The 13,876-nt window shown below is 43.3% G+C and overlaps 1 protein-coding gene across 1 annotated transcript; it reads left to right on the forward strand.

Annotated features, from left to right (window-relative positions):
• On the forward strand, nt 1-11,764 carry LOC130109691 (sodium- and chloride-dependent GABA transporter 2-like). The gene is made up of 15 exons (XM_056276685.1): nt 1-22; nt 716-907; nt 2,725-2,859; nt 3,933-4,073; nt 5,292-5,379; nt 5,643-5,775; nt 6,786-6,920; nt 8,083-8,186; nt 8,797-8,921; nt 9,185-9,297; nt 9,696-9,833; nt 10,381-10,483; nt 10,871-10,971; nt 11,146-11,316; nt 11,615-11,764. The coding sequence occupies exons 1-15, from the start codon at nt 1-3 to the stop codon at nt 11,762-11,764; spliced, it is 1,851 nt and encodes a 616-aa protein (XP_056132660.1).
• Nucleotides 11,765-13,876: the final 2,112 nt, after the last annotated feature.

Below are 13,876 nucleotides of genomic sequence, written 5' to 3' on the forward strand. Positions count from 1 at the left end.
ATGATCACCGCGAGGACAGAAGGTAACTCCATCTCGCAATTTTTGCGCATCGTCTCTTAAATCTCGGACCATTTTCGGTTCAGTTTCAACTGAAGTTGCTTCAGGCCCAATTTTCTTATGTAAACGGACTCTCATTCATTGTTTGTTTAAGACTTCATGATGCATTTTGTTCTCGAGCAATTGTAAAAGGTTAAATGGAAATAAGGAGTAGTACATCACACATACAACATAGGCAAGCACACCCAACATAATGGATCTTCTCTTGAAATGTGTACTATTAAGACAAGAAATTCCACTTTAATCTTATTCACTGTTTTTGTGTGCTCCATTCAGTCTTTTGTAGATAAGAGTTTGAAGAGATAAGTAAACAGTTAAAGTAGAAGTCAGTTTTAGATTATATTGGCCCAGGGATGGTTGACTTCAAATGCATGCTTTTCCCCTTTTATTACGTACAGTTACAAACATGTACAGCTCGAGTCTGCTCTGTATAGCGACGGTCCTCTACTTTTGAACACCTCAGCAGCAAACCAGCAGCGGTTTTAGGTTGAAACACCTTTTGCATGGGGGCTTTCATGATCATTTCTAAAAGAAGGTAGAACATTCCCATTCACCCCATCCTGTCTAAGATTCAAACCTGTGAATGCTAAGGGACAAAGCTACCTCTCATATATCCTGGCTTCCAGATTACACTCCCTTGTATCCATTTTTTTTTTAGGAGGCGCTGCCAAATCGGGTTTCTCCAATGGCACCAGCCAACCCAAGGGGCTGCTGCCTCCCTCAGAGGAGAAGATGGAGGAGAGAGGTCAGTGGAGCAACAAGCTGGAGTTTGTCTTATCGGTGGCTGGCTCAATCATCGGACTGGGCAACATGTGGCGCTTTCCTTACCTCTGCTACAAGAACGGAGGAGGTGAGCAGATGGATTGCTTGGATGGACGTATGGATGGGTGGATGGATGGATGGATGAGTCATTGAGAGAAAGAAAAGTAAAACAACCATTTACTATTGACCGGATACAAAGATACCTGTTTATAGATACAAAATAAAGACCAAAAAAAGAGGTGCAGTTGTGCATAGCTGTGAACACAAATGTACCAGTGGACATGGATATCCTCATTTATATCCACTGTAGCTGTTCTTAATGTCAGAGGGGATACGCGCAGATGTGTACTGTAAATATATTAATATGAATGAATGTCCCTTATTTCCTGTATGTGAATTTTGAAAATAAGTAATATTGGAAGTCTGTCTTGACCGTAAAACATCAAGTTTGTCGGGTTTGTATTTGGATAATTCCTTGGATCTAGTTGTCATTAATTCAGTTAAGTAGTGGTTATTTCCCACTTGGCACAATATTCATATGGGACAGTGCTCATAAGTGACAGCTGAGAGTCCACTAAAGTGTGTCAAAGTCTAAGTCATATTGGAGCAACACTTTCACTATTACTATATATACCCATTACCTTTAGAGCTGCATACTTATCTAGGATAGTATGCTAGTAAATATGGGGACTTGTTGTACCCCTAATATTTGAACAATTTGTCTCTTCAGTAAAGATCAGTTCATAAAAACTGGGCAAGGTGTTTTTTTGGACAAACTTTAGGCTTATCTATGCCTTGCAAATAATCCGTTTTAAAGCGTCACAGTTCACATTTTTCCACACAGTGTTGTGTGAGGGCATGCTTGTGTAGCTGCTAAATCCAAAGTGCCTCCCTATTTGTCTCGGTGGGGTAGCTAGGTCAAGGGGTCAGGGGTCAGAGGGGGTCAGACAGCTGTTGTTGCTCCGTCTTCGCAGGCCATTGGCAGCTGTCCCTGCAGAGAGGCAGAAATTTAAGAAACCAAACATCTTTAGATGTCCAAAGGAACATAAACGCAAAAACTAAGGAAAGTGGCATTAAAGTCCCCCCGAAGTCCTTGAACGGAGCTATTTTAAAGCGGAACAATTCAGAAAATATTTCATTTGTGGTTTGGTGCATTTTTGTTCATCATGGCAAAGTAACCTGAAGAATCATTGAACTTGAAATGGTGCATTACTCATACACTTCACTGCACATTATTCCCAGATTTCAATGTCATCAAAATATTGAGGACTTTTTTTAAAATTATATTTTCAACAAATCTCATCAAGACAGTAGCACCATATTTAATCAATTATAGTAAAAAAAACAACAACACACAACATACTTGACTTCTGCATAATACAGAGAGACGAGAGTGGCACAGTCCTTAAGCAAACAAACAGGCCAAAAAAACCCCAACCCTCTCTAATGGATTCATATTTAATCATCTTTACAACTGTTTTAAAGTCAACTGTTTCAAGCTAGCGGTGACAAGCCCCTTTAGTTTTTAACTTTTTTTTGCATTGTATTTGACACAGATGGACTTTCTAAACAGACTGTCCAAGTTTCAGAGACCATCTACAGAAATCGTCATTAGGACCTGGGCACCACGTGTCTTAATATTTTACACAAATAGTGGAAAACGTTTCCAAAACAGAGCTTAACAGGTAAATGTATAACAGCCTTTTAATGGACAGGGATGATCAACAAGCGGCTTATATTTTCACAGCGTGACCCCAGCAGGACCTCGGTTTTCAACTTTCTGCTTTCGTATGTAAACTCGGTATAGCGTGGCGCCGCCAACCCCACCCTGCCACCGCCACCGCCACCGCCACTAAACACCCATCAGCTCCTCCTTCCTAATCCCTCTGCCTCCTCTCACCTCAGGAGCCTTCCTCATCCCATACCTGATCTTCCTGTTCACCTGTGGCGTTCCCGTCTTCTTACTGGAGACAGCCCTGGGCCAGTACACCAGTGAGGGAGGCATCACCTGCTGGAGGAAAATCAGTCCTCTGTTTGAAGGTAGGGGAAGACGCTTATTAATCCTCGCTACCTCCTCCAAGTGTAGAGATGTATTATACAAGTATTTGATAACTCTTTGTAGGCATTTGAGCCAGGATATTATTATTAAAACAGATGAAAAAAGAATTTCTCTCAAAATGTCCCCAGTGGGGGCGTCTGGTAGCGTAGCAGTCTATTCCGTTCCCTACCAACATGGGGATCCCGGTTCGAATCCCCGTGTTACCTCCGACTTCGTCAGGCATCTCTACAGACACAGTTGGCCGTGTCTGCTGGTGGGAAGCTGGACGTGGTTGTGTCCTTGTCACTGCACTAGCGCCTCCTCTGGTCGGTCGGAGCGCCTGTTCTGACCTGGGGGGAATAGCGTGATCCTCCCACGCGCTACGTCCCCCTGGTGAAAGTCCTCACTGTCAGGTGAAAAGAAGCGGCTGGCGACTCCACATGTATCGGAGGAGGCATGTGGTAGCCTGCAGCCCTCCCCGGATCAGCAGAGGGGGTGGAGCAGTGACCGGGATGGCGCGGAAGAGTGGGGTAATTGGCCAGATACAATTGGGGAGAAAAAGGGGGGAATTTAAAAAAAAAATGTCCCCTATTGTTTTGCAAAAAGAAATTTTTTTTTATCTTGCGACCAAAATAATCCAATCAGCTCTTTGTAGCTAGCTGTATTTTTTAGAATTGAAGGAAAAATTATTCGTTTCCAAACAGACACCTTGCTGTTTTCCCCGTCTGTCATGGGCTTTGATTAAACTGTTTTAGTAATAAAACATGTACTCCACACGCATGAAGTTACTGAGTTATCTGATCTTCATAGCTTCGAAGTTGAATCTTTTACTTTCATGACCTGCGAGGTCCTCGGGGTTGATGAGAAGGTGTCCTCTGTATTGCGGAACTCAGTCTGACTGTGGGTTAGAACACCTGTTGACTCATCTATGTGTATGATGCATGCCGCGGACTCTTAGGCGCCTCACATTTGAAGAGCACTTAAGCGCCTAATGATGTTAGCTATGGTGCAAAAATGATTGACTATTATTTCATGCGTAATTCAATATGAGCTGAAGAAATTGTCATTTCTGCAGGTCTAGGTTATGGCACCCAAGTGATCGTGACCCTGTTAAACTTTTACTACATTGTGGTGTTGGCGTGGGGAATCTTCTACCTGTCTTTTTCCTTCTCCTGGGACCTGGCATGGTCCTCCTGCAACAACACGTGGAACACAGGTGACCACACAATACACTGGTAACCAGTGAAACAACACACTAACACACTGGTAACCAGTACACAGGACACACCAACATACTGGTATCCAGTGTTATAGCCTGGCTCGACAAACCACAACAAATGCGGGAGGAACAACTAAATTTATTGTTTAACCAGTCTCCACTAAATACGAATAAGTCTCTAAACATCTCATCCGCCATCAAGTGGGCAACAGCCTGTTTTAAAGCCTGGGAGCACTGGGCCCATGTGCTTCCACTTGGCACTGATGAGCCCCTGCTCCACCCACCGGGTATCTGCAAAACAGGAAGACAAAAGACAGACTGGCAGGGAAGGGCAGGGGCCGTCACACTGGTACACATAACACATCAGTCAAATCAAGTCAGTTTTATTTGTGTAGCCCAGTATCACAAATCGCATCAAAATTACATCAAAAAGGTCCGCGGTGGTGTAGCGGTCTAAGCATCGGCTCTGTGTCGATGCAGTTGCCCAATGGGGACTGGGGTTCGCGCCCCGGTCTCGTCAGATCCGACTATGGCCGGACTCGACGAAGCAGCGATCATTGGCAACGCTGTCTTCGGGAGGGGGGCGGAGTCGGCTTGTGTTCGTCACGTGAATGCGTCTCTGTGTGTGTCGGAAAAACAGTGGTTCGGCTTGGAGTCGCCTTGTCACGAAAGTGGCGAGGCGGTCTCCTTCGAGACTGCCGGCCGGAGAGATGCAGTTGGCGAACGCATACAGTGCGAGGGTGGGTGTTTGAATTAAAATAGGGATCGATTGGCCACTAAATTGGGAGAAAAAAGGGAAAAATCAGAAATAAATGTATTAAAAAAAAATTACATCAAAAAACGACATCAGTCACAGGTAACCAGTACACACAACACAACAACATACTGGTGCCCAGTACACGTAACACATCAGTCATAGGTAACCAGTTCACACAACACAACAACATACTGGTGCCCAGTACATGTAACACATCAGTCATAGGTAACCAGTTCACACAACACAACAACATACTGGTGCCCAGTACACATAACACATCAGTCATAGGTAACCAGTTCACACAACACACTACTGTCAGATGGACAGTTTTCCCAAATTACATCATATTTCCAGCCCCTGTTTGCTTTTAAATGGTGGGAGGGAAGTATATTTAACAAAGTGAGGGAGGTTTAAGCCGATTGGTGCATTTTATATATTTTTGTTTGTTTGTTTTTCAGAAAATTGTGTGGAGTTTCAGAGGAGAAACAACACAGTCAACTTTACAATCAATCCAAATGTTACCTCTCCCGTCATTGAGTTTTGGGAGTAAGTTCTCATACGTTCTTGAATGCAGTTTGTGTTACGTTACTAATACGGTTTTGATAATGACAGCGTATCTGTTTCTTTTGCTCTCTTTTTTCTCTGTCCCTGTTTCTGTGTCTTCATCTTTTCTCTTTCTAATTCTCTCTCTCTCTCTCTCTCTCTCTCTCTCTCTCTCTCTCTCTCTCTCTCTCTCTCTCTCTCTCTCTCTCTCTCTCTCTCTCTCTCTCTCTCTCTACCTCCCTCCCTCTCTCGGTCTCTGTGTAAAGGAGAAGAGCTCTGAGGATATCACCAGGCATAGACCACATGGGCTCTCTGAACTGGGACCTGGCCCTGTGTCTGTTCATTGCCTGGGTCATGTGCTACTTCTGCATCTGGAAGGGCGTCAAATCCACAGGAAAGGTGGGCAAGGGACTCTCTGGGCCCCAGGTCGTATCAGTGACGATGCATGCAAAAACAAACTCGACTTTACATGTGTCTGGAGTAATGGCCCAATTTTCTAGATTTAGTTGCCCTACTTTGTCCTGGAAAAAACAAACAGTAACTGTGTGGTGGCACAGCAGGCATTTTATCAGTACGCTGTGAAAATCAACATCCCAAAATGCTCAACTTTTCCCATATTGCCAAAAAAAAAAAAAAAAACATTGTTTGCAAAATGTGTTTTTGAAATTCTTCACAGGGTTCACATTAGATTATCATTTTTCTTTGGGTTATAAAAACGCCTGTTCTCAAAACATGGATTTGGTTTCAGTGAGATATCTGCTATTTATCAGCATAATTATCTTAATATGAATTAAAATTGATATAAAGTTTTATACTGGCATCCCGGTGGCATGGCAGTCTATTCCGTTGCCTGCCAACATGGAGATCAGCGGTTCGAATCCCTGTGTTACCTCCAGCTTGGTCGGACGTCCCTACGGACAAAATTGGCCATGTCTGCGGGTGGGAAGCCGGATGTGAGTATGTGTCCTGGTCTCTGCACTAGTGCCTCCTCTGGTTGGTCAGGGTGCCTGTTCAGGGGGGAGGGGGAACAGGGGGGAATAGCGTGATGCTCCCACATGCGACATCTCCCTGGTGAAACTCCTCACTGTCAGGTGAAAAGAAGTGACTGGCGACTCCACATGTATCAGAGGAGGCATGTGGTAGTCTGCAGCCCTCCCCGGATCGGCAGAGGGGGGTGGAGTAGTGACTCGGATGGCTCGCAAGAATGGGGTAATTGGCTGGATACAACTGGGGAGAAAAAGGGGGGAGATTATCATTGTTCTTTGGGTTATAAAACACCTGTTGCTCAAAACACGTATTTGGTTTCAGTGAGATATCTGCTATTTATCAGCGTAACTATCTTTATATAAGTAAACGTTGATATAAACTTTTATGTTAATTAACACTACTGTATATGGATGCACATGTAGGTGGTGTACTTCACGGCCACTTTCCCGTACCTGATGCTTATTGTGCTGCTCATCCGCGGGCTGACATTGCCTGGGGCCGGGATAGGCATCCAGTTTTACCTTTACCCTGATTTAGGACGGCTGGCAGACCCACAGGTACCACATACACAAGCAAGCAGATACCAACTCATACAGCACTTCACTCCTCTGGTAAATATGGAAAGCCCATGTTTTCTTACATTTGTGTTTAGGATGGTGGGGTAAGTTTTAATTTGACCTACATCACCAGTAGTGGGTCTCATCACGGTATTATCGTAATCAAATTAGAGAAAAAAAACCCACACCACACACCTCACTCATGCACGGGCGACATCAGAGATTCCCTCTCAGTACCTTTGTGAGGAGTTTCGGGGTGTACTGCTCCCCGTAGGCTGAGGCCAGGTGCAGGTATCCCAGGGCTCTCTGCTGGGAGGCCCAGTGTCTGCTAGGTCCATCTGCGCCCCATGTAAGGAACAGGGAATGCAGGGTTCACACGCCGGGACAGGACACCGTGGGGACGGTAAACAAAAAAAAAACCTCCACGAAGGCCTTGGTGCAGTCCGTCAGCTAGCTAGGTTTCACTTTAAGGGAGGACGAGGTTGTTCAAACCAGCTCGGCCTTGCTTAAACCAGACACAAGGTCCCATCGGCCCCTCTCTCGTTCGGATCGGCCCCATCTGTGAAAGAAAAGGGGAAGGTGAGGTCAGATGGAGAGAGGCGTCCCCCTTTATTGATTCGAAAGATTCAACACAACTCTCAAGTCATCTGAAAAATTGAATTCCTGTTATTCAAATTATCGCATCTTTGTTTGTCGTGTGGTTTTTATTGAGTTTGATCGGTTCTGCCTGTGTTTATTTTACCACACTTTCCTGGTCGATAACTTGCAATACATGTTATCTTCCAATTTGAAAAGGATTTCTTGCTGTTTTCAAATCACTCCTCTGCATCAGATTCCATCTTCATACCTTGGTCATCCATATGCATCTTCCCTGTCATAGTTTTTTTGGTGGGCTAAGTTTGTTAATCAGTCTCAAGACAAGTCACACAACCAAAAGAGTTTACCTCCATTGTGACAGTCAATGATTATGTTTGAACTCTAAGGAAAAATGAAATTACGTGAAATCTTTTTTTCCGAACACCGCACAGCCCGCTCCCATGTATACATAAACTCGAAATATATCTTGCTTTTTTCCTTTCTTTTTTTTAGCACTTTTTGTAAAGTTGGTGCTAGTGTTGTATTACCTGAGGAAACCTTGCGATGTTTTCTTGTGTGGTTTCAGGTGTGGATGGACGCCGGCACCCAGATATTCTTCTCCTACGCCATATGCTTAGGCTCTCTCACCGCCCTGGGCAGCTACAATAAGTACAACAACAACTGCTACCGGTAGAGCAACACTATATTTATCTCTTCACACAAGGAAGTGTAATGACCTTTTGATCGTTTTGCAAAAGAAGGTATCACTTTTGTCAGATGGTGGACGCCTCATTGCAGAACCTCATTGCAGAACCTAATGAATGGCCGGCACGGTGGCCCAGTGGTTAGCGCTGTCGCCTCACAGCAAGAAGGTCCTGGGTTTGAACCCCGGGGTTGTCCAACCTTGGGGGTCATCCCAGGTCGTCCTCTGTGTGGAGTTTGCATGTTCTCCCCATGTCTGCGGTGGGTTTTTTCTGGGTGCTCTGGTTTCCCCCACCATCAGAAAGACATGCATGTTAGGGTTAGTACTCCTGTCTGTGCCCCTGACCGAGGCATGGCAAGATGAACTGGAGTTGGTCCCCCGGGTGCTGCACGGCGGCTGCCCACTGCTCCTAGCTACACAGCTTGGATGGGTTAAAAGCAGAGCATAATTTCCCCACGGGGATCAATAAAGTCTATCAAAATAAAAATAAAAAAAAATGATTCTTCAACAGGAGCGTAGCATTATATTCGTAATTCTCAGGCTTATATTTGCACCAATTACCGTGAATAACCAGTTATCTTTTTCTTGTTGTTACAGGGATTGCCTGGCACTGTGCTTCCTGAACAGCGGGACCAGTTTTGTGGCGGGCTTTGCTATCTTCTCCATCTTGGGGTTCATGTCCTACGAGCAGAACGTCCCCATCTCAGAGGTGGCCGAGTCTGGTGAGTCTGTCTGAATTACGGTTGTTTGATGTCACTGTGTGTACATTCTGGGATGTCTGTGTCTCCTCCTTGCCTATTTCTTCTCACTGCCAACCATTTAGACACTGCGTGTTGAGGGGCTTTTTTCTACCCTATTGAGTTTCTCTATAAACACAATGAATAATCGATGTACTGATACCTTCAAAATGGCAGGAAAAGAAATTGCTGCTTGAGACATTTTCCATTTTTATAAACTTTTATATTTCCGGTTCGTCTTTGCGCAGGTCCAGGTCTGGCTTTCATAGCTTACCCCCGTGCTGTGTCCATGATGCCCTACCCTCCTCTGTGGGCCTCCCTCTTCTTCATCATGATTGTGTTTCTGGGGCTGGACAGTCAGGTGCAGAGTTCAAGACTTTAATTATGTTCAGTTATTTGGCAGCTCAATTTTTTTTTATTTTGTACGTGCTTTCTCCTATAGTGAGAATCACTTTCAAACAAAAAATAACCATTAAACAAAAACAAAACACTGAGATAAGTTCACCTAGAAATAATAGGGACTTCCCATAACTTCCCTTAATTTTTGATAGTCCTTCCCTTTATTGTGGTCTTCTGTTGATGTGTTTTGTTTTACGCAAGCATCATTGTTATTATTAGCAGTACTAGCAGTTGTAGTTGTCGAGGTGGTAGCAGTGATGGTAGTTAGTTCGCATCAGTAGCGGTGGTGGTAGTTGTAGTGGTGGTAGTAGTAGTGATAGTAATTCTCTCTTTCCCTTTTCGCCCACCCTGTCATCCCAGTTTGTGTGTGTGGAGAGTCTGGTGACGGCGATTGTGGACATGTACCCTGCTGTGTTCCGCCGCAAGAACCGCAGGGAGCTCTTCCTGTTGGCTGTGGTCCTCGTCTCCTTCCTCATGGGCCTCATCATGCTGATGGAGGTGGGGGGGGGGGCTGACACACAATGAGGCCACACACACACGCTCTCTCTCTCTCTCTCTCTCTCTCTCTCCCAATCATGCTGATTCTGGGGGTCACACCTGGAGGGTTGCTAAGGAACAAACTGTGTCAGGATGCTTCGTTGTGTGGAAATAAACTGCAACAGAGAGCTCCACGGTTCACATGTCTTCAGCTCTGTGCAGCTGGCAGCACGAATGCCCCATGTAGCATGTTCATGTAAACAAGACGTGAAGAAACTCTGCTTGTTTTTCATAGTTTTTTTTTATTGTCTCATTCGAACTTCCTCTGTTGCGTTTGTATACGTGTCTGTGCATGTTTCTACAGTATGTGAGTTTGTGCTTGTGGAGGATTGTGGTAGTTAGTTAGCAACTGTATGGCGCCACATGTATGGCAGGGCAGCTTAAAGTAAACAATATCAATGTTCGCATTCAATTCTCGTATGTAATTCTTAGCATTTTTGCCACATTTGTCTATTACTCTTTTTATATGTAGACAAATGGGTTCTCATCATGTCCCTTTTCTGTGTAGGGCGGAATGTATGTCTTCCAGCTCTTTGATCACTATGCTGCCAGTGGCATGTGTCTTCTGTTCATGTCCATCTTTGAGACAGTTTGCATCGCATGGGTCTACGGTAGGTCAGCTTCTCTGTATTGCATGAATCCACAAGGGAATCTAATTGGTTAGTATTGACAGAAGAAATGGGTTTTTACAAATGTTTTCAGATAATTTAGATGGCTTTTTTTTTTAAAAATCTGCCATACAAATGGCATGATTTTAAAATAATAATTATCTAATAATAATAATAATAATTAATAATAATATTATTATATATATTATAATATAATAATATTATAATATACTACTACTACTACTAGTACTACTGCTACTACTACTAATAATAAATTACTTAATTAATAATCATAATCCAAAAAAAGGGATTTTTTAAAAATCCTTTTCATTCTCACACTGCTTTTGCTTTTAAGGAACTGTGTGGCAAGATACGTCTGTGTTTTCACAGGTGTGGATCGCTTTTACGACAACATTGAAGACATGATTGGCTACCGCCCAGGACCTTACATCAAGTACTGTTGGTTGTTCTTCACCCCAGCCACATGCATTGTGAGTAACAACAAACTAATTCAAGGGCTTTCCAGAGACGATGGAAAGACTTGAGAGCAACAAAGGGAAGACCTTCTCTTTGGTTCTCCTCTTGGTGACCCTTTGAGGAATTGGGAATGGAGATAGTTGAGAATCAGTTGGATGTACCTCATGATCGAATCCTCTTTTCTGCAGGGTACCTTTGCATTCTCTCTCATCAAATACACTCCCCTGAAGTACAACAATGAGTACGTGTACCCATGGTGGGGATACTTCCTTGGCTGGCTGCTTGCTCTCTCCTCGATGGTCTGCATCCCCTTCTGGATGATCTATAAGATTAGCACCACCCAGGGGACACTGAGAGAGGTGACTGTCGATCTTTGAGGAATAATAAGTTATTTTCAACATGTGCACATGTCTAGTAAGGGACGTGGGGCAAGCTTACGCCTCTTTTTATGCAGCTGAGGCCATTGTCCTTCATGATGATGTGTTCTTTGTCACCTTGTCTGACTGAATAAAGATGACTGAGCAGACTGTTAATGGTCCAGTCACTTGGAAACCTTGATGAGATGAGAGTAACCCAACAACTGCTAAAAGGAGCTATGTTTAATTTCATTGTTGTTTTTCATTTTAACATTTCTTTTCTTTTTTTGTCTTTCTACAGCGCATCCAGCTGCTCATCGTACCTTCTGATGATTTACCCAAAACCAAGAGGGAACAAGAGAGATTACTGGCCATCTTTGCTCCTGAAGGCGACACCCCCATTAACAAAAACGGCTACTTTCCCGTCTCAGAGAAGGACTCCAACTTGTGAGGCCTGAGCGATGAAAAAGCAGACATGGAATTTTGGTTCCTTCTGGAAAGTCCGTCCTTGATGTGTTGCATCTGTCTCCCCGCAAATAAAAAAAACTCATTATGGTCAAGATAGGCGTGTTATCCTCTCCTAATGCATTTTGAAGGTTAAGGAAGGGGCAGACAACTGAATAGGAAGAATTTTGGATTGTGGAAATACGTGTCAAAGATTGCAAAAATGCTCATTATCTGAATAAATAGAAAAGTACATATGCTTTGGGGAGAAAAGATTGAACTATTGGTTGCTCGGAAACATGTTTGAGGAACAAAGGCATTCATGCTACGACGCTCGTTACAGTCTGTAAATTTGTATAAATTGTTTGTTCATCTTTATGTTTTATGGATTGTGTAGGCAAACTGATCCAAATATAATCCGAAGAAATCCAGTTTCATTATTAAATTTGGATGACTTTGTCACTGGTTACAAATGAAAGGAGAAAGTCAGTATGGTTTGAAGACTGCTTTTCGGGAGTAACCTTTCCAATCCTGGCCAGAGAAGGCATCGAAGTGTTTGAGATTAAACTGTTTTATTTATCACTTTTCCATCTAACCTCTCTACCTCTCTCTAGTTATTTTGGTATTTCTGTACTAACACCACAGGTATACACTCTATAAATGATGTATTTCATTCAAATCACTTGACAGCCATTTTGCAAACAAATGTATAGTGATGGCCAGTGACCTCTGTGATAACCCATGGGTTAATCTCCTTATGTTTGTCATCATTTTATTTGAATAAATGTATAAATGGTTATCTAATTTTAGAAGAAAAATCTTAAAATCTGTTTCCCAGGAACATCATCACTGCACTTTGGAAACAAGACGTACTGGTTCCTCCTAAGGTTTAAATTCAAAGAAATTATTACTTTCGTGTGAATGGTAAGGAGGCGTTTGTCTTGCAAATGCAATGAAATTAGGTCACTGAAAAAGTAATAGAAGGAAAAAAAATGTTATACACTATAGGGTGCAGTAACATCTTTGTATTATCTCCCTATATCTTTCTCAGCACAAAGATTATGAGAAACATTTGTATATTATTTTCATATGTCATGGGTCAAATGATTGTTATTGTTCTCCTTATTGCAATTAGATGAATAAGTGCGAATTCTTAATATTCTCGTAAGTGAAAACATCAAAGATCATTGAGTAAAACGGCACAACAGAAACTGTACAACTAACGTGTGTGCGTGCGTGCGTGTGTGTGTGCGTGTGTGTGTGTAGTAGGCTCATTTTGTAACATATGACTGTACAAAGACATGTGAATCCTTTGTGTTGGAATAAATGACATGTACAACGACTTCCTCGAACTTTTCCCCACCACACATTTGAAATTCCCTCTTTCGTATTTTGATCATATTGTGCAATATCATATCATATTACATCATATATCATATCATATCATCAAGGATAGTCAGCGGTTAGCACTGTTGCTTCACAGCAAGAGGGCCCTGGGTTCGAACCCCAGGCCGTCCCAGATCCTTTCTCTGTGGAGTTTGCATGTTCTCCCCGTGTCTGCGTTGGTTTCCTCCGGGTGCTCCGGTTTCCTCTCACCATCGAGAAGACATGAATGTTAGAATACTCCTCCTGCCTGTGCCCCTGAGCAAGACAATAGGAAAAAGAACTGGGGTTGGTCCCCGGGCGCTGCAGCTGCTCACTGCTCCTATACAAGAGGATGGGTTAAATGCAGAGAACACGTTTCACTGTAACCTACAACGAGAAAATAAAGTGGCTTTTTTTCTTCATAATTACATGGACAATTCTTGGTCTGTTGCTTATCCGCACTTGAGCAGCATGTCGCGCCAGCATGGGCTGGCATCGGCTCAATTTTTGCTTGCTTTGTGGAAATGACATGGTTTGCACGTCGAAAAATATAAATAAAAAATGCGTTAGACCTTCGCTGCTAGAACGATCCATATTTCTAGAAACTGCATCGCCAGGGGGGTGTCACACTTTTCTCACGCTGCCAACCGGCCGTTGATTGGTTAAAGAAATCCATGCTCGTACTCATTCACCATATGTACGTCGGTGACGCCTTCCTTTCCCAGCATGCAACGGACGATGTCTAAGAGGAAAG

The sequence above is a fragment of the Lampris incognitus genome, chromosome 3 (genome assembly GCF_029633865.1).
Source record: "Lampris incognitus isolate fLamInc1 chromosome 3, fLamInc1.hap2, whole genome shotgun sequence".
Classification (NCBI taxonomy): Eukaryota; Metazoa; Chordata; class Actinopteri; order Lampriformes; family Lampridae; genus Lampris; species Lampris incognitus.